At 36.3% G+C, this 21,083-nt stretch overlaps 2 protein-coding genes and 1 long non-coding RNA gene across 7 annotated transcripts in view; 1 reads left to right on the top strand and 2 right to left on the bottom strand.

The window, feature by feature from the left end:
• Katna1 (katanin catalytic subunit A1) overlaps positions 1 to 3,048 on the bottom strand; it is a 36,691-nt gene extending 33,643 nt beyond the window's left edge. Inside the window, exon 1 of one of the 4 annotated variants that reach the window (XM_013148835.3) lies at positions 2,907 to 3,048. The gene's annotated coding sequence lies outside the window, so the exon portion shown is untranslated. Of the gene's footprint in view, positions 1 to 2,782 lie in introns of all 4 variants that reach the window. The other 3 variants (XM_013148834.3, XM_063233017.1, XM_003466342.5) reach the window with 3 other exon arrangements.
• A 2,538-nt stretch (positions 3,049 to 5,586) lies between these two features.
• On the top strand, positions 5,587 to 7,324 carry LOC106026890 (uncharacterized). The gene is made up of 2 exons (XR_001200486.3): positions 5,587 to 5,686; positions 5,786 to 7,324. It is a non-coding gene; the product is annotated as an uncharacterized LOC106026890 (long non-coding RNA).
• A 5,047-nt stretch (positions 7,325 to 12,371) lies between these two features.
• Positions 12,372 to 21,083, bottom strand: part of Lats1 (large tumor suppressor kinase 1) — a 66,926-nt gene continuing 58,214 nt past the window's right edge. Inside the window, exon 8 of one of the 2 annotated variants that reach the window (XM_063233016.1) lies at positions 12,372 to 16,417. In XM_063233016.1, coding sequence (XP_063089086.1) covers positions 15,908 to 16,417 — 510 coding nt within the window. In that variant the 3' untranslated portion in view covers positions 12,372 to 15,907. The remainder of the gene's footprint in view (positions 16,418 to 21,083) is intronic. The other variant, XR_010041943.1, reaches the window with a different exon arrangement.

Genomic DNA, 21,083 nt, shown 5'->3' with positions numbered 1-21,083 from the left:
ACCTGTATTAGATTTTGTATTTTAAGGACATGATTTAGTCCTTCAAAACTCATATAAGATACTCGAAATCTTTTCAAAAATTGTATTTTGAACTTTTTTCTAGTCAGATAAAATACCTTAAGCACCAAAGAATTGACCTTTACTAACAGAAACAAAAAGTCAATTCAAGAGTTAACAAATGACCTGCAAAGTCCCTAGGTATCAAAACAAAGTACTGATAACATCAAAGCACCCTCAGTTCACTCACTGTTAAGACAGAAACAATTATTTCTCATCTTTTTGATAATCTCTACACCTAAAACACCTTCTCCTTCAATGTCACTTCTGTTGATTTATGAAATTATATTTATCACTGATAAAAATTAGATTTTAAGCTAACAGAAAGCCCGTCTATTTAGCATAAAATCAAGCAGTATTTGAAGAAATAAATCTATTTTTAAAAACGTTGATAAGCAAAATTTTAATCATTATGAACTATAAATACTACCTATTGGCTTAACATTACTAGAAATTTATAAAAATAAGATCTGAACATGCATTGTCTTGGTGATATTATTACAGAGAAAAGTAACTATAGGCTATGTTACTTTATCTTACAGCAAAGTTTTTCTTCATTATTCTAATGGAAGTTCCTTTTTTATTTACAAGACTTGAGGATTTGTAATTTAGCTGACGACTGATTTACAGCAAAGTTTCTATGATGGAGTGTAATGTCTCACAAAGAAACAAAACTTTATTTTTTTTTTTCCTTCCTCCTCTAGGATTTGGAAAAACTGATCAAAGATACTGAAAAAGAAGACAACTAATCCAAATATTTTAATTCTGAGATTCCAATTCTCTCCCTGAACAAAAGGAGCCCTCCATATTCCAATCCTAAAAGGGGCATCTTACTACATAATTTTTAAAAGATTCCTCTGACATTGCAGTTTTTACTATACCATGCACAGATCATACACTCAACAAATATTTCAGAAGCACTTCTTGAGTTGCAAGAAATTTCTTTGAAGACAGAAGTAGACTGAGTTCCAAGGAAAACATTGAAAACGAAAATAAAGCAGAATTAGGCGTTTAAATTGTTGAGATTTAGTTGAAAGGATATCATTTCACTTATTCCAGCTTTTTTTTTTTTTTTTCTTTGCTTAGGGAGACAAACATAAGACATTAAAACACGCACACACTCAAAAAAAGTCAACACAATGTTAGAAGCCTGAAAATGTTTTTAAAATTTTTCTGCAAAATTCCTTAATACAAAAGCAGATCATAAAATTCAAACATGCATATTCCCGAAGGCAGTTCAGCATACCATGTGTGTGATTTTAAAACTTGCAACAGATTGGCAATTTACAGAATGTTCCAACATAGGGCACGAAAACAACTATATGCCACTATATTACAGACACTCATTAATGATTATGAACAAGCACAGTAAATGAGTGACCTATAACCAAGAAAGCATGGCATACATTTTTCTTACGTTTATAATCATCATGATATATATATATATATATATATATATTTTTTTTTTTTTTGTCTTTTTCATATTTATCGGTACCGAGGATCGAACTCACGACCGCCTGCTTGCAAGGCAGGTGCTTATGCCGCTGAGCTAAACCCCCAGCACCAATCATCATGATATTTAAGCACAAGAAAGTTATTACTTAGAAAAAGCGCCAAAAGAAATCTCCCAGAAAAACAGATAACACTATCTTTTTTAAACAGTTAAGTAGCTTTAAAAAGTTTCTGTTAACAGAAATTCGACAATGTTATTAAAATTAGTAAATTCTACAAGATTGCCTCATTCTCAGTATTTGTCACAGTTATGGTACTAGTTTCAAAGTAAGTACAGAATCTCAAGTAACTACACAACATGACCAGAAATGAATGTATAAAATGTAAATGCTTCTGTAATTGATACCATAAAGGAACGCTATAAATATGTAATTTAAGAATAATGAAAGTTGATCAGCATTGAACAATGAAAGCCACTAGCTGATAATGTTAATACAAGACAAAGCCTTTAGCTCCTAGTGTTTCTTGGTATAAGCACTCTCTGATTACAAAAATTCTCTTTTTCAGAGACGAACACAGGGTTATATGCTCAGACGTTCAGGTCTATAACAATATTACAAAAATACATCTTGACACCTGCTAAGGTGGCTATCATTCTGACTTTATGACTGTGGCAAAGATCTACTGCACATACTCTAAAACCAAGAATGTTTTCAGCGGTAACTAAAGGTTTGATTTCAAAGGGAGATAGAAATGACTGTTTTTAAGTGAAAAGGAAGCATCTCTGTGTTGGTGAAGTTAGTAACTAATACAAAACTAACTTTTAAGTTAAAAGAGAAAACTATTTTTTGATTCAGTGAAGCAAAAAGAATCAAACTCCGAACCACCGAAATAAGAAACAATATCACATCAACAAAATTGTAAAAAAAAAAAAAGGTAGCTGAATGAAAATGTCAACGCTCTGGGGATTTTGGGGTGAGGATCTGGGGGGTTGAGGAGGTGGGCATGCAGGGGACCAAAAACCTATTGTCTTCTAGAAGGGCCTAGAGATGGGATGGACAGGAGCTCTAGACTAGCTCCCGGCTGGACAAGATTCAAGATTTTTCAGGAAGGGGCTGTCACCTGTGCTACAGGTGTCAGCGACAAAAGCAACGACCTAACACCTCTGGTTAGATACAAGCAGGTTTAGGCAGCACGCGCACTGGGCTTTCATCGCAGACCCCCGTTTGCCTCGCCAGCCGAGCCGCGGGGTCGGAATCCGCACAGCACTCACCTACCGCACCCGAGGCGTCTCGGGAAACCGTCCCCCGCCAGGCGGAGAGCACGGGCCCAGCGGGACTTCCAGCGGCCAAAAATGAGGCCAGCCCAGCCTCCAACCCCCGCCCTCACTCACGGACCGGGCGCAGCCGGGTTCAACAGCCAGCAGCCCCCAGTGCGGCTTCTGCTCGCGAGGATTTGAAGTCAAACGCGCCAGGGCAACTTCCGGTACCAGGGACAGCCTCTACGAGTCCGTCACACGCGGGGCTACGCCCCAGGAGCGAGGACGCCAGGAGACGTGCGTGCGCCGGGGCGGGAACGCAGGGGGCGTGGCCATCCAGAGCGCGCCTGCGTAGTCGGCGCCTGTCGCGCAGCTGGTGGGCAAAATGGAAAAAAGGCAAGTAAAGCTCTTAATCCGTGTCACCACGCCTATCTCTGTACCTGTGCTGACCACGTGACCACTTTCCCTCCCATTTAGTTTTCACTAGACTACTCAGAGGTTACAGTGAGAGTGTCTGTTTTACTGCTGAGTTTCAGGGGTCAAGCTATTCATTTATGACAAATACTGCTTTAGAATTTAGAGTCAGAATTCTTAGGCTGTGGCCAGTCAGAGAAGAGCAGGAATAAAGGAGAGTGTAAATACAGAACCTGGGATACGATGCTGGTGCAAGGTAGTTTCATTCGTCTCCCTCAGTCTCGAGATCTTCCTGACTTAGTTTCCTAAATGCTAGAATAACAGAAAAGGATAATCAGACCCAGCTCATAATGTTATTTTCTTGTCGCCAACGTTTTTTTTGTGGGTTTGGGGGGTGGGGGTTGTTTGTTTTTTAATACAGGGTTTCCCTAAATATTTTTGGCTGACCTGGAACTCACAGTCATCTTCCTGCCCCAGCCGCCCGGGTGCTGGGATTACAGGTGTGCGCCACTACATCCTGCTGTCACTGTTCTAATACAACCAGGCAACAAATAAAATTGGTATTTCACAGTTTATGCATACTGGGCAGTGCTGTTGGCCACGCTTCCCCCAGTCTCTGCATCTGCTACCACGACCACCCCTCCTACTCACCATGGACTAGGAGCGCGTAGGGCAAGTTTTTTCTTTAGGAATACATCTAAATTAAATTTCTAACATTAAAGCATCACAGGTATACGTCTGCAATCCAAGAACTCTGGAGGATCTCGGTGAGTTTGAGGCCAGCCTGAACTACACAGTGTGACCTTGTCTCAAAAGAACAGCAACTCAAAAGAGATACTTCCATTCAAATAACACAGTTGCTGTGTGTCAGTGTTTGACACTGAGTATACAGTGGTAATAAATGAAACGTTTCATGGGGCTCACCTAAAATAGAAAAGAATAGTTTCACTATAGTGGATATGAGCTTTATTGTAATGGAGCACAGAAAACTATAATCCAATCTAAGAAGGTTTAGATTAATTACCTTAATTAGGAGAATTCATCTTTTCTATGAATGCAAAAGTATGCTAGTTTATGAAGCCAATTTATAGTTTAAACTCAAAGTTTGAAAAATGAATGCATATGTTATTGTCAATGTAAAAAATAAAAATTCTAGAATAAGAAAATAATTTATTCCAAACCAACAGGAATGACCATGCCCAGGGAACACAAATTCAATATTAGATCCTAAATTAAAATTGTTTTACAGTGCATACCCATACTCCCAGTACTTGGGAGGTTGAGGTAGGAGGATTGTTGTTTGAGGCCAGTCGTGGTTACATAGTACGTTCAGGGCCAATCAGAAGTACATAATATGACCGTGTCTCAAAACAACCAAAAAAAATAAATAAAACCTCATGATTTTATCCTGAGGAGATTATGCAAGCTCAAACTACACAAAAGGTGGGGAAATTTTTCATGAGACTCAAATATTGCCTAATGAGAAGTCACAGGCTTGTAATTGCAGCACTCTGGGCAGCTTTGAGGCAGGAGGCTCTTACATTCAAGACCAGCCTGGAATATAGCAAAACCCTGAATCTACATAAGTAAATAAATATTCAAACATTGTGTTTGATAAGACAAGGAAATACAGGGTTTATATGCTATTTTTAGTGAGGCAAGGAAATTTCCTGTAGGATTCAGGGGCTGTCTCATTTATAGACAAAGTTCAGTAGAGATCAGAGATTCATCTGGCCTAATATAACATTTTAAGATTTTATCAAGTACTAGTTGCAGTGACACAAACTTGTAATCATGGCTCTGTGGGAGGCTTAGAGGAGGATCACAATTTCAAGGCCAATTTAGGAGCAATTTGGGAGATTTTCTCTCAAAAAGGGCTGGGGATATATTTCAGGGTAAAACACCCCTGGGGTCAATCTCCAGTACCAGGAAAAAAAGGATTTTATGCATTAGTCATACAAAATATTAAATTACACAGAGGCTTATAATGAATTGCTGTCAAAGAGGCTTAAAATAGCCCAATACTATTTAGGATTCTTAATTTACAATACTTCATCTTTCCACAAGGTCAAAATGCTCCAATCAATGAAATGTAAACAAGCTGGTAACTTTTTACAGCTGGCCTTTGTGTAGAAACTTTAACAAAAGTATGATTCTATTTACAGGAAATTCTGGAACAGGCAGATCAAATCTCTAGTAACACCTGATCAATGGGAGCTGGAGGCTAAATTCAAGTGAGGGAGAGGGAATTGGAAAGAAGCAATTGGAAATGTTTTTGAAGTGATGGAAAGAAAATCTTCTATAGAGGAATTAGTTACATGGTATATATACTTATTAAAACTCATCAAACTACATATAAAGCAAATGCATTTATTTTACTTTTGTAAATTTTTCATGGTTTTTTGAACAGGGTCTTATATAGTTCTGGCTGGCCTCCAGCTTGTGACAGCCCTCCTACCTCAGCCTCCTGAGTGCTAGGATTAGAGGTGTGCAGCACCATACCTGGTTTGTATATAAATTTTACAATGAAGTTTCTGTTTATTTGTTTTGTGGTTTTGTTTGTTTTTAATTTTTTCCTTTTTCTGTTTTGTTTTGTTGAGACAGAGCCTTGCTGTGTAATTCATGCTGGCTTTGAACTCACTGCATAGCCCAGCCTAGCCTTAAATTCATTGCAATCATCCTGCTTCAAGCCTTCCAAGTGTTAGAATTACATGTGTGCACTAACATGCCTGCCTCTGAAGATTTTTAAGTAGAAAGACTGTATTGGGATTTTACTAGAAAAACAGCTATAATATAAGATATACACATGTATAAGAAATTACTAGGTTGGCTTACCATGGTCAGCCACAAAGTCAAATGAAGATGCGGGTAGAAGGTGTCTGTGTGCTGGAGGCTGAAGGATTCAATCCAAGATCTAGAGTTCATCCCAGTGTCCTGTGGAAGTCTGCACCAAGAGGCTGATGGGTCTGTGACAGAAAGCTGAAGAGTCTATGCCCCAAAGAGTGAAGTATCCAAGACAGAGTCTAAAGTGGAAGCCAGGAGACAATGAACTAGCCAAACGCAAAAATTTGAGCTCCTCCAAACAACAGAGCCCCATCTGTCATTCCTCTTTCCCTTTTATGAGCCACGCTATGGTAGGTCTTCTACACTCTAGAAGTAGAATTGCTAAGCTGATTTAGTTAAGCTTCTAAACATCTCAAATTGACAGAGTCGACCACTACAAAGGCAAACCTCCATAAAGTGGCTTACATTTACTACTTCCATTGCTTTACTAGTTGCACTAGTCAAGGAAGAGTAGTAGTGCAGTAACCCCTAAATCACAGTCTTCAACAACAGTTTTGGTTTTATTTTTTTTTTTTTACTCTGTCCTTCTGTTTTTGCAGGGCTAGGGTTCATGCATATCAGGCAAGCACTTCCCCACTTAACTAGACACCCAGCACTTATCTACTCTGTGTTCCTAGCTGAGTAGAAGGCAGACATTGGGACCTCTAGAAATGCGAAAACGAAAAGGAGATAGATTGTGCAGTTTTTGCCTGAATATGTTACACAAGCCACTTCTGCTCATATTTCATTGGCCAGGGGAAGTCATGTGATCAACCTAACTTCAAAGGGAGAGGGAGCTACAGCTCTACAGTGTCCTCTGGAGAAACAGAATATTTGTACCACCCTCAGACAACTACACTAGTCATTCGTTCTTTCACAGTGTGACTTGAAGATCCCTTACCTGTCTAAAAGTATTGTGTCCAAACTGAGCCTCTAACATTCCAAGATTATATTTTCCTGATGAGTGGACAGATTATTTTGGCAAGACTTTAGGACATAGGAAGAGAAGTTAATGGAAAAAGAGACTGCAAAGTAGGTGTTACCTAAAGAGTTTAAACTATTCAATAGGCAAAAAAAGAACCACTAACATTTTTCAGATGAAGGTTGTAAGTTAGATAGCAAGTAGAAGAATTACGTTGACAGATAAGAGTAGGAAAGCTTAGAGGTAAGAGGGAGTAGGTTGGGACACTACTGCCAGAGGTGTGAACTGGAATTACACACTAAAATAGTCATGAAGATTACCTCCCGGTGTTACATATTTGTCTCTTGTCTCTTCTCCCAGTTGGCAAACTTAATTAAATGACATACTGTATCCTTTTATCTAGTGTATTGTAAAAATTAACTCTGTTTTTGGTCTTTTCGAGACAGGGTTTCACTATGCAGTTCAGGCTGGACTTGAACTTACTTTGTAGCCTAGGCTGGCCTTTGAACTTGCAGCAATGTGTCCACCTCAGCCTCCAAAGTGCTGGGATTACAGGCTGTGCCACCATGCCATGCCATATTTTTAGAATAAAATCATATGTAAATTTTTTTTAATCATATATAAATTAAAGAGAATTTACAGAGAAATCTAAAAGGACATAATTTATTAACTTTGCTTACTTGGTTGCTATATCTAACAGGTTTTCTCTAGACAGTTACAAAATCAAACCATGGGGCTGGGGATTTAGCTCAGCAGCATAAGCGCCTGCCTTGTAAGCAGGCAGCCGTGAGTTCAATCCCCGGTACCGATAAAAAGGAAAAAAACAACAACAACAACAAAAAATCAAACCATGTCTTAGGATACAGAGTGTGTGTGTGTGTGTGTGTATATATATATATATATATATATATATATATATGACAAAATTTTAAAGATTACTGAATTTTTAGATTTCATCATACAATATTATTGCACTTTTGGCTGCTCTCTATATTTATTATGTTAGTAGACATTCAATATGTAACATCAGCTTTTTTTTCCTTTTTTTTTTTTTTTTTTTGTCTTTTTCTTTTTTTATTGGTACCGGGGATCGAACTCACGACTGCCTGCTTGCAAGGCAGGCACTTATGCCGCTGAGCTAAATCCCCAACCCTGAACATCAGCTTTTTCTCTTTTTTTCGCTTACTGTAATGAGTTCTTTTTAAAAAATTTATTAGTATATATCTGTAGTACATACCCAGGCTACATAGTAAGTTCAAGGCCAGCCTGAACTACAAAGTGAGACTCTGTCTCAAAAAAAAAAAAAAAAGGTGCATAATGATTAATTCATCATGGAAAGTTGGTACATGTATCAAACACATCTTAATTAGTTTTGCTTCCCCTCTCCTATTTTAGTTCTTTTAAATTTTTCTCTTTAAAATCTTAGTTCCTCATAGGCAATTTATTGTAACAAATTCTTATGCGGGTGAATGGAGAGGTTACAGGAGGAGCCTGGGAGAGACACTATATCCTAATGCCAATTTGAACCTCAGGAAGGAGAGAAGGAAAAAAAGTTGGATAGCAAAAGCTTTAGATTGCGATCCTGTTCTAAAGAACATTTTGGTAAGGCAAATGGGGACTTCTGCAATCAAAGCTCCCCAACAGTGGCAATTTGGAGGAATGAAATTACCTTTATCCCTGCTGAGCCAGTCACTGACAGGAAGTAAGTGAAATCCAGGCACAAATGCACTGCTGAATTCAGAGTCCAGGAGCTGGGGCCATCACTTAATTATACTTCTGTCAGTAGATTTGAGAAACTCACTTTCATGGTTGCCATTTTATCTCTCTGCTGTGCACTTTCCAAATTGTTTTAATTTATAAGTTTATTACCTTCTGCAAATTTAATAAATTTGTGGTCAATATTTTCTATTTTTTTTTCAGCCCCATTACCAACTAAGGGGAGAGATATACCAACTATGTGTTTAAGAAGTTTCTAATATTTTTTTTCAAAAGCAGAAATTGAACTCAGGACCTTGCACTTGCCAGGCAGGTGCTGTGCCGCTGAGCTATATCTCCAGTCCTTGCTTTGTTTTTTGACAGTGTGGGGGTTCAAACCCAAAGCCTCATGCATGCTGTTACGGTAGACCTAAAGTGTTCTTCAAAAGCTCCTGTGTTTGAGAGCGATTGCATCATGGAGACACTACAGTCCTCTGTGGATTAGTCCACTGATGAGTTCTTTTAGGAGATGAGGGCTGGTTAAAAGCAGGTCAGTGGGAGTGTGACCTAGTGTCTTCCTCCTGGGCTGGGCTTCTATTTTTGCTCTGCTTCCCGGCTGCTCTGAGTTGAGCACCTTTTCTTTTGCCAAGTCTCTCAGCCTTCCTGTTCCTGCCTTGGAGCCAGCCAAACATGGACTGTAACTATGAGCCAAAATAAACCTTGCCTTTTTAAAATTGTGGGTGTTAGGTATTTTGTCCTGGTAGGAAAGCAACTAAGACACATGCTAAGCAAGTGTTCTACTACACAACTGTATCCTTGGCTCCTGTGATGATCTTCAGATTTAGTTTTCCTTCTATTATCTCTGTTCGATTGTTTGTGCATTTAATTCTGCAGTGGTGGTAACTGAATCCAGGGCCTTCCCACTGAGCTACATGCTCAGTCTTTTAAAAATATTTTCAAAATTCTGAGATAGGGTCTTGCTAAGTTGTCCAGGTTGTGTTTAAAGCTGGGATCCTCCTGCCCTGGCCTATCAAAGTGCTGGAGAACAAGTACATACCACTATGCTTGGCTTCATCTCCATTCTTGTTAGGTGCATCACATACTGTATTTCCAAATTTCCTTTTTATGCCTTTTAGTGCTGAGATTCCATGGAATCCACAGCCTTGCACATGGTAGGCAAGCGGTCTACTATTCAACTACATTCCCAGCTTATTTCTTAGACTCCGTATTTCTTTACTGGAGTTTCCTATCTTTACATTTGTTTTAAGAATATTTTCCTTGCAAGGGATATAGTTCAGTGGTAAAAGCACCTACCTAGCAAACACAAGGTCGTGAGTTTGATTCCTGATACCCCCTCCCCACAAAATGCATATTTTTCTTGGTCTGGGGATGCACAATATTTTCCTCTAAAAATTTCATTGCTGTGCGTAGTTGGAAGAGCTGTTGTACTCTCCCTTTCTGCCAACTCCCAATACTGGAAGTAGGATCTGGGAGTCAACTTCCTTTTACTGTTTTTTTCAAGCATAGTCATTTTCATTGTATGTCAAGTAATTTGGGATTGTACCTTGGGATGAGAAATGATATATTGCAGATACTGTGGACTCTTTGACAATCTCTGGAGGTGTTTTAGTTAAGCAAGCTATTAACTCAATCTGGTTTTTTCTCTTGGGCAGCACCTAAAATGTCGTTTTATTTTGTTTATTTGTATTGGGGATCAAACTCACAACTGTGCGCTTCCCAGGCAGGCACTTATATCTCTGAACTAAATCCCTGGCTGTTTTATTTACTTTTTATTTTTTGGTATTGGGGATCAAACCCACCATCTTGTACTTGCCAGGCAGCTTTTTAAACCATTAAGCTAAATCCTCAGCCCTAAAATGTCATTTTAATTTTTTCGTAGGTAAAATGTTTAGAGCTTCTTTGCATGGATGTAGTTCAGGGTTCAGCCAAAGATTTAGGCCTTTCTCAGGCAAGATGTCATGACAGTGGGGTACTCATCACATGCCATTCTTTTTTTTCCATGGGGCAACTTCACTCCAGAATCTGTCTGGTCTTGGTTCCACTCCAGGATCTGTAAGTAGTTTTTTTTTTTAATTGGCCATAGTGAGTTATATTTATAGAATAAATCCATTAAGAACTGACTTACACATCATACCAGAAGCAGAATCTTGAGTACCACTGCCCTCCCTCCTAAAAAACTGAAAATCAGGCTATATACTAACACAAATTACACACTGTATTATACTCGCCAGCATATAGGAGTTGAATTTTTTTTCTCCAACATTCTGCAGTGTTATCAGTCTGGAGTCAACCCTACTTTATTGTTTCTCAGGTAACCAGGTTTTATTTATTTTGTTAATCTATCACTAAGGGTTTACCCACTTTTTTTTTTCCTTGTCTTTTTTTTTTATCAGTACCAGGGATCGAACTCAGGGTCACACACTTGTAAGGCAGGTACTTATGCTGCTGAGCTAAATCCCCAGCCCCATTTACCCACTTTTTATGGGCCAAATTAAGTCACCACCATGTCCATGTTTCATCCTGTTAGATGACAGAAATAGCAAAATTTCAAATTAAAATGTATGTAGAATTTGCACACACATTTGTTTATCCCAATGATGTTCTCACCAAACAAAAAGGGATTCTGAGAAACATGGACTCTAATGTGACAGTTAAAACTTGGAGGATGGGGACTCTATTAGTAAAAAGAAGAATAGCATAATGGATGCTGAGGGACAAGAACAACTTCTGTCAGTACTCTCTAAGAGGTAGGTACATAGGAGAACCTTAGTTTCCTAAGGAGTAAACTTATTATCCCTAGGAGAAACAACCCAAAATGCCATCCAGATTCTGAATCTAGCAAAATGTTCAAGATGTCTGGGTAACTATTACTGAAAGGAGTAAGGAAAGACTGCCTACTGGACAGTTGCTGTTTGTGATTCAAACAGATGTTTGGTAACCTCTCTCCACATATAAGCAGGTATGTGTTGGGGTTGGTGGCACAACTAAGTGTACTGAAACACCAAATACAGGTCCATAGGAATACTGCAGTTTGTGTGAGCTATAAAAGAATTTCATGTAGACAAAGATAAATTTACAGGGGGGTACAGACAAAAATAAAAGATATTAAAATGATGGCAAAGGGCCAAGGATACAGTGTCACTGTGCCTATCTGGCAAGTGTGAGTGCTGAGTTCAATTGCCAATACCCCAGCCCCATGATGATAATGCTTGGAAAGAGGAAAATACAGTATTCATTCTTGTAAAGTTGATTTGAAATAAAACATTTTTATCTGGTTAGCATTTTATGTCATGAAAGAGTTGTAAATAAAGGGAAATTTAACCAGTAACTTCATATTTTAAAAATTATAAAACGTATTCAAATGAAACTACATGTAGTTTAATAAAAAGTTTTAAAACAAAAATCTGAAGGAAGCTTGTAACTCAAAAATATTTATCATACAAATTGAAAACATTTTACTGGGTTATACTATATTCAGTTTGCCTTCACCTAACTAGGTAGTATCATTTGTTACTTTTTTTTTGGTACCAGGGATCGAACTCGGGACCTCACACTTGACAGGCAGGTGCTTGTGCCACTAAGCTATATCCCTGACCTTGTCAAATATATTTTAATTCCAAAGCATCACATTTTGTCGTAAGTTTTCTTTGCCAATCAAAAGATTAAAATTAAACTTGAGTTAAAAAGAATATACTTAAGCAATTTAAAATGTCAGCTTTCCACACATAATTGAAAGATATAAATTTTGCTTTTTTTTATTATTCCAGCAAACATTACACTAGAAGAAATGACTGGGAAAATACAAATAGATTCATTAAAAACACAGGCTGATTATTCATTCTGTTACATTCAGAAGTATGCAAAACAATTTAGTTATTGCAAAGCTGTAATTCCTTGTCTAACAAAGCATTATTTTATAAAACTGTAATGTTGCCACTGATTCCATTGTAATACAAAATACTTATATACACAATATAATATAAAAGTTAAACTGTATAGTGCTTTCCACAAAAGGATTATATTATGGTATGGTATATTTACAAATATACCAATTTGTGGACCCAAATTACTTTTTGCTTTAGATTAAAAGAAACCAACTAAATATTTCACTTTAAATACCAAAGGGATTTTTGTTTATCAAAGAAAAATTTCTAAAGTACCTTGGGTAACAGCAGCAGCAAAATATCTAAAAATCTTCACTGTATTCTCTAATCTCCAACATATTATTAAGTCAGAATAAAACATTTCCACTCACAGTTTTGCACTTTGCAACAGCAGAAGGTAATAACTTTTTAAAAAAGTCAATCTCAAAGTGACTTTTTAGTCATACATTCTAGAGTTTCTATTACAAATAAGAAAGTACAAAACATAGCAATAGGGCCTGCCTTAGGGTATGGTACCACTGGACAATACGTAACAGTTATCTACAATTACATAATTATAGAACATAATTTATAAATACTATTGATAGGCATAAAAGGGATAAGTGTAAGAAAGGCAGCAAGTTTTTATTTTTTAAATGAGAAAATTCCTTTAAAATGAAAACATATAAAGGTGGGTTTGGTGATGCACTCCTGTAATCCCAGCACTTGGGAGGCTGAGGCAGGAGGATCACTGCAAGTTCAAGAGCAGCGTGAGCTACAAAGTGAGCTCAAGGCCAGCCTGAATTGCATAGTGAGACCCTGTCTCAAGAAGACCAAAAAAGAAAACATGTAGAACCTATGTTTTCACTCAATTTTAACTGAGGGCATTCAGATTTTTTTTTATGTTGTTGTCTTTTGGTCAAGAAGTATTTGGATCTACACTGGAAGAATTGGATATAGTTAGGAAATTACAATGTCTAGTAAGTATATTCAAACTATTTAAACTGCACGTACTAATGGCTTGTATACTGCTTCACATAAGACAAAAAGCTTAAACTGTTAGAGGAAATTTTAAAAGAATACAAAATTCATAGTGTCATGTTTGAGGAACAGCAGCAGTACAGATTTTGTCAGGAGTGGAGAAAAGAGTTAGAATACAGCACCTTAGTTTTCCTACAATGTAAATGTAACAAAGTCATTTTTCTACTGTATTGCACCATAGTCCAGAAGTAGAACTATCAAATGAAAATTTAAGTAAATTTGCCTAAAAAGCTTAAAGAATAGAGGATTTCTTATAAGTGTGAGTACCAAGCTAAAATTTTTTGAACTAACTAGTTTTGCATAGGTTTTAATAGGACTAATCAAAGGTTCCATGAAGTAAAGACTGCCATCTTATAGTATTTTCTTAAAATTCTGATTGAAATCCTTCAGAAATAGTTATATCAATCCTATAATAAGCCAAACATTTCAGTGCCCTCAAAAATGCTGTTTGAAATATCTTAGTTTTATACCACCAAGAGAGGAACATGCATCACAAATTATCAGTATTATATAAGATATACTAATGAAAAGTACTGATCAGTAAATTAAAAGCAAAGCTCTCAATTTAAAATATCAATTTTCTTATTAGACAGCGGTCTTTAACTTAGTCATTGACAGGTTTCATCAGGTCCAGAATTTCCTGAAACTGCAGTATTTTATGTGTGTGCTGATGTGCTTTTTTTCCCTACGAACTAGAGCCCACCACCTTTATCAGAGTCTGAAAAGATCAGTTTTGACCCTAAAGGAACCACATTACATGGTAGTGGTTTGCAGGGTGAGCTTTTAAGAGCACCTCTTACAAAAAGTAGGAAATATGAGCTAATGTTTTTTCCCTCCTTCCAAATGAACTGGAACACCTTTGCCTTTAATTTTGCTATAGTTTCCATTAGCTTTCATATAAAACAAGCTAAAAGTTTTTAAAAGTCACTTAAATTAGTCCTCTTACCCACATTTTTTATTTTAAAAATGCATTTTTTTGAAGCTTAAAAGAAGTAAATAAAATACAAAATAGTTTACTAAGGTCAGAATATAGCTCCATTCTCCTTCCTAAAAAGTAATCTATATGTATTTTGGTATGAAACCACACTTATCCTTAAGAATTTAAGCATTATATAAATAAGCATGTTGAGAAATTTAACCTTAAATAAGTTAGCTAAGACCACTACGTAACTTTTCCTAATTACTAATGGCCATCTCAGTTATTTTTACACCAGTTAACTGGCCCTTAGGTAAAATACTATATTACCAAACAGCTATCTTTTCCTTTGTCAATAGCAATCTGTATATACAGCACTGTTATGAAAGAGGTTCTACAGCATTTATAATTGAGTCACTATATAGGAAAACTTTTTCTTTTTTGAGGGCTGGAAACTGAACCTAGGACCTGGTACATGCTAGGCAAGTGCTCTAAGCTACAACCTCTCAGGTGCCCTCCACCCGGGAGGGGGGGGCGGCTTTTTTAGTGAGTAGCCACAAATAATTCTAATCAAAATTTTATATAAACTGAAAATAATTTCTTGACTTAAAATGGTAGAAAAACATTTTAATTTAAAGTAAAACTATAAAAGACCTTAGCTTTTAGTATTTAGAATTTGATTTATGGCAACTTTGTTCCCTTTTAAAACTGGAAGCAGCATTAATACCAAAATGGAAAGAAAACAAGTAGTGCTTTGGCTTCTATTAAAGCCAGTATTTTTCTTTTTAATTTTTAAAAAGCTAGAAGAAAAAAGCTAGAAAATTAAGTATTTCACAAAGGAGGAGAGAAAAGATAAATTGCATGATTTTTCCTTCTGATGAACATATTGTATCTACCCTGTATTTCTTAGTTCCAGGATATGACTTACACAAATTATCATTAACCTAGGAACACTCTGCAAAATGATGGCTTAATTTCTCTAGCTTATTTATTTTATACCAAAAATACTATTGGAGAGGAAGGGAGAAGAACTCTGTAAATATGAGCATGTTTCATATTTGGTTAAAGCAAGATAAAACTAAAACTATCTTTCAAAAATTTCAAAAACTCTTGAGCTTTAAAATTATTTTGCATATATACAAATAACAGGCTTTTCCTTTTAAACAAAGCACTATTTTTTTATTTTAAGTACTTTAAGTACCAAGAACTGACTGTAATACTCAATTCATAACTTATGTATAACAATTTTTATCTAAATTAATGATTTAAAAGGTTGGAATAAATTAACATTTTAAAGGATATCCTATAATTTAGGAAAATAAAATATTGTACACAGAGCACACATACACAGCTCTGCCACAGTTGCATAATTTTACTCAGAATTTCAAAAAACCCATTATTTTAGGCCTTTTTGCAAATTCTCATTATGATTATTTTCTAGCGTGTTAAACATATACTAGATCACGATTTTTGATCTCTGAACCTTTATGTTGATCATCTTCATCTGAATGTAGTTCTGAGCCTTGTGAATTAATGTGTTCATATTCAATAGGCTTTGGATAATTATATGGGTAGCCATTGTCATCAAAGAATCGCCGAAAGGTAAATTCATAGAAAGCATGTTCAGGGTGTTTTCCATTTTTATACCATCCATTGAGAGTGTCATTTACATTTTCTTCCTCATTATCATCACTCCACAACTTGTCAGGATCAACAGGGTCAAAATTCGATGTATCTGTTGGGTGTGTGATTTTAGGAATATATGATGCAGACTGCTGTCTCAGATCACTGGAGAAATCAATTGTTTTAAAAAATGGATGAGCTTTTATTTCATCAGCACCATTCTTGCCTAAGCGATCTTCTGGTCCTCGGCAGAGTTTAATAATCAGATCAGAAGCTTCAGGACTCAGTTTAGCTTGTGGGGGAATGTGAAGAGATGTTTGCCAGTTGATGACCTTTAAAGAAAATTAATAAAAGTTAAGAAGGAAGAGATGAACAACAATTTCTTCCAACTTTTATGAAAAAAGTATAACTGGACTATTTGTTTTTTAAATAAACTGTGTAGTTATTTCATCATCTCTGCATTTAATAATGAATCACTGCCAGAAAATAACCTTTTCATCTATTCCAGGCAATTTAAACTCATACCACAAGTCTCAGACATTTTTTTATTCTCAATTAAGCCTTTTGGTAAAAATGGCTATTTCATGCTATCTTGCCTACACCATGTATTTAACTACTACTATCATATTCCTAGTGTTTTGTCATAGCTATTTATGCCTCTATCCTCTATCCTTGAAGTGAAAATTCCATAAGGGTTAGGGACTTTATTTTTTTCAGACAAGGTCTTGTTAGGTTGCCCAGGCTGGCCTTGAACTTGCTATCCTTTTGCCTCAGCTTCCCTAGTGTTGGACTTACAGGGATGTACCACCATATCCAACAGGAAACCATGTTTTAATTGTCTTTGTATTTCCTAATACTTGCCTGATACCTAATGATATTAAGTAAATCTTTGTTTTGGTTTTGAGTAAAGCACAATCAAGAAGAAAGAAGAATGCAAGAGAACTGTCACAGGCAGAGAGAATGATATACTCTGAACACAATGCTAAAAGGTTTTGGGTAAACTCTGATAAATGGCAAAATGCAGTTATTTTACCTAGATAAGAGATCTCTGACTTGATGGGAATCAAAAAATATCAAATAAATGAATAAACGAACACTTTCTTCCCTAGCAGCTAAACAGCTACTGTGGAAGGAATAAAAATATATCCTTCTTATATATATATTAATTTTAAAGTCTTATCCTAGGCCAGCAAAAAGATACCCCAACTAATAGAATTTCTTGAAAATTATTCTTGAAAAACAATCATGAGAGTATTATTTATGTTTTATTTTATAACTTACTTTATACAGGAAAAAATGTAAACATACAAACAGCTGGATAAGCTTTTGTTTTGTGGTTAAAAGGATTAAACCCAGGGAGGGACTCATGCATGTTAGGCAAGTGCTCTGCCACTGAGCTATATCCCTAGACCTTTGTAAATTTTATTTTGAAGCAGAGTCTTGCTAAATTGGCCAGACTGGCTTAAACCTACAATTCTCCTGCCTCAGTCTTCTAAGAAGCTGATACTATGTATATTTATTGTAAGAAATTTTTAGTTTGATGTAAAACGAAAGACTAAGCACTTCAAAGAAATATTCAATTAATTCAAAGATGGACCAATAGAAATTATATAGACTGAAGCATCAAGAGAAAAAATAGAATAAAAAATAAAGCATTACAGATATGGACAGTATCAAATTAATATCATATATAATAATTAGAATCTCAGAAGTCAGAAGGAAGCAAAAGAAACCTTTGAAGACGTATGACAGAGCATTTTAGACATTGTCTAAAGTTGATCAAAATCATTAACCTATAATTCAAGAAGCCTAGTGAACTTTATCAAGATAAATATAAAGAAAACTAAACATAGGTACATCACGGTCAAACTAAAACAAAAAACAAAAAAACAAAAACCAGAATTAAGCGGAGAGTGCAATGACAATACAACATACTGAAACTTATGGGAGACAACAAAACCAAACCAAAACAAAATGTGCCCTACAGGCAGTCAGAAAGAGGTTCCAGCTCTAAGTTAAGATGTCGTAGATGCATTTTACCTTGCCTTTCCCACTCAATGCAATTATAAAACCTAGACAGAATGCATGAAGCAGATACCTAAGGAATCAAAAAGACAAAAGGGTACAGTAATCTAAAAAATAAAAACTCCTGTATCTCACAGAGTCAAAGTTGCCCCAAATTTGGAAGGAGTATGGCAGGGACATAGTGGGCCTCAGAAGAAGCCCTTCTAGTTCAGGTTCAAGGAATTCCATGAAAATGGCTTCCTGACAGGAATACAGGTAGCAACAGTACTTGCAGGCACCTACAACTGTGAGACAGAACCTTGCTTCCTCAATGGAAATAAAACCATACAGCAGTGATGGTGAAGCTTTTAGAGATAAATGTCCAAACTGCAACCCAAAACCCCCTTATTTATCACAAAGTGCTAACACTGTAATTAAATTTGAATACTGAAGCTTTAATTTAGAAAAAACAACTCAAACATTAACATCTTTTGTTTTAAAAGAAAAACAACATATGTGCCGTGGGTTTACCACCACTGCCATATTAGCATGTAATCTAAAAAATTTGGTTCAAATCTCTCGTTTATTTTGTCTTCTTGCTACCTTATCCTGGATGCTGGTGTAGTTATGAGACATTTATGGCAGAGTGAAGGTAAATATATGTGTACCTCCACCCAACATCAGAATATACATTCTTCTCAGCTACATGTGGGATGTTCTCCAAAACAGACCACATACTAGCTCACAGAACATGCTTAGGTAAATACAAAGAAACTGAAATTATTCCATGCATATTAATCAGACCATAGTATAAAGAAACTGGAAATTTGTGGCAAAAGAAATGACAAGAAGCCGGGGACTTAGCTCAGCAGCATAAGTGCCTGCGTTGCAAGCGCCGTGGTCATGGGTTCAATCCCCATAACAGAAAAAAAAAAAGAATGAGAGAAGATGGACACAAAGCCCCAGCCTGTGAGTCGGCTGGTGCGGGGGCTAGGATGAGACAACCTCCACCCTGTGAGCAACCGGCTGATTCAGAGGCACTGTATTGTTTGACTGACTTGCCAGCCTAAACTGAGCAATTATTTAGAGGACTATATGCAATATAGTGCCTATTGTAGATTTCATACTGTTTTATCACTGTTTTGATTTGTTTTATGGCTCTGTTTTATTCCCTTTAAAATTAAAAGAGAAAAAAAACCTGAAGGGGTTACTGGGATCCAAAATGTACAATAGATATTGTGAAGGTAAAAGGGGGAAAATGTCTAAAAAGGGAAAGTGGTAGCCATTGTGAATTTCCTAATACCTTGTCTGGAAGTCTCCTTTCATTTTCATTGTTTTGCTTAGCTTGGTTTTATTCTGTTTTGTTAGATTCTATTATGTCTGATGATATGGGAAGCTATTTCAAAGATAACAAAATATATTATAGTAGCCATTGTTGATCTCCTATTGTTTTGAAGTCCTGTATCACTTTCATTGTTTTCTTTTGATTGGTTTTATTCTGTTTTGTTTTGCTTCATTTTATTATATCTTATAGTACGAACAGATTTTTTTTGTTTTTGGTTTTTTTTTTTTTTTGAAATAGGGAATCAAACTCATGACCTTCCATTTGCCAGGCAGGCACTTATGTCACTGAGTTAAATCCCCAGCATATGGACAGATATTTAAAACATAATATCAGCCATTACGGGAAGCCATTGTTGATTTTCTATTATTTTGTTTTGAAATCCTGTATTGCTCTCATTTTTTTTTATTGGCTTTACTCTGTTTCATCTGGCCAAACTCTGTTTTGTTCTCTTTAAAATAAAATTAAAAAAAAAAAAAAAAAGAAATGACAAGAAATTCATAAACACATGGAAATTAAAAGGTATCCTTCTGAACAACCAATGGGTCACAGATGAAATTTAAAAAGTAATTAGACAGTTTTTACAGCTGAATGATGACAAAAAGTGATAATGACAATACAACATACTGAAACTTATGGGAGACAACAAAAGCAGTCCTAGGAGGGAAATTTATAGCATATCATATCAGGAAAACAGAGCAAGTACGTATATATAAACAACTTAATGGTGAACCTCAAACTTCTAGAAAAAGAAAAGTAGGCTAAGTCAAAAGCTCATATAAGGGAGGAAATTACAAAGATCAGAGAAATTAACACACTGGAGACAAAAAAATGAATAAATGGATTGCAGCCCTTCCAGGGGGAGAACCAGCAGTGTCTCCTGAGATCCATACCATGTTGGAACTTAGGACTCTGGGAAGCCAAGCCAGCACCTCCCCTCCCTGGTAAGCGGAGGCAGGGTGGCAGACTGCAGCCCTTCCAGGGGGAGAACTAGCAGTGTCTCCTGAGATCCACGCCATGTTGGAACTGAGGATGCTGTGAAAACAAATGACCATCCTGCCTCCCTGCTTAGCAATAGTGAACCTACTGCTACATAGCCTAGAGTCAAATATCCCACTTCCCGTATCCTCCTTCTTCCTCCCTCCCCACCCCTCGCCCATTAGCAAATGGGAACCAGAAATCTGAGCATCTCCTGGCAGGTTGACCATAGCAAATAAGGGAGACTTCCTTCTACCATGTCTTTGAAGGCAAATATTTTTATTACTGTTTTGCTCTTTTCTAATTAATGGTACTGCTCTATTCAATATTCTGTTTTGATAAGTTCTATAGTGTTCTATATTTCATCTCATTTTGATATACGTGACTGAAAGAACAACTATTATAAAGATAACAAAATATACTGTGATACCTATAACTGTTATCCTGGTAACCTGCTGTGAAGTTCTGTACCAATTTCACTGTACAATCTTAGTTGGCTTTATTCTGACTTGTTCTGTTGTATACTTTCAAAATAAAAAAAAAATTCCTGAAAAAAATGAATAAATGAATACAAGCATTGGTTCTTTGAAAGATTAAATCAAATTGACAAAGCCTTATCCAATCTTATCAAAAAAAGGAAAGCAAAGACTCAAATTCATGCAAGTAGAAATAAA

Source organism: Cavia porcellus, unplaced genomic scaffold, assembly GCF_034190915.1.
Source record: "Cavia porcellus strain 051 isolate PalLab524CR breed Dunkin Hartley unplaced genomic scaffold, mCavPor4.1 scaffold_22, whole genome shotgun sequence".
Taxonomy (NCBI): Eukaryota; Metazoa; Chordata; class Mammalia; order Rodentia; family Caviidae; genus Cavia; species Cavia porcellus.
Note: the sequence above shows the minus strand (reverse complement) of the source record. Positions and strands in the feature narration are given on the sequence as shown.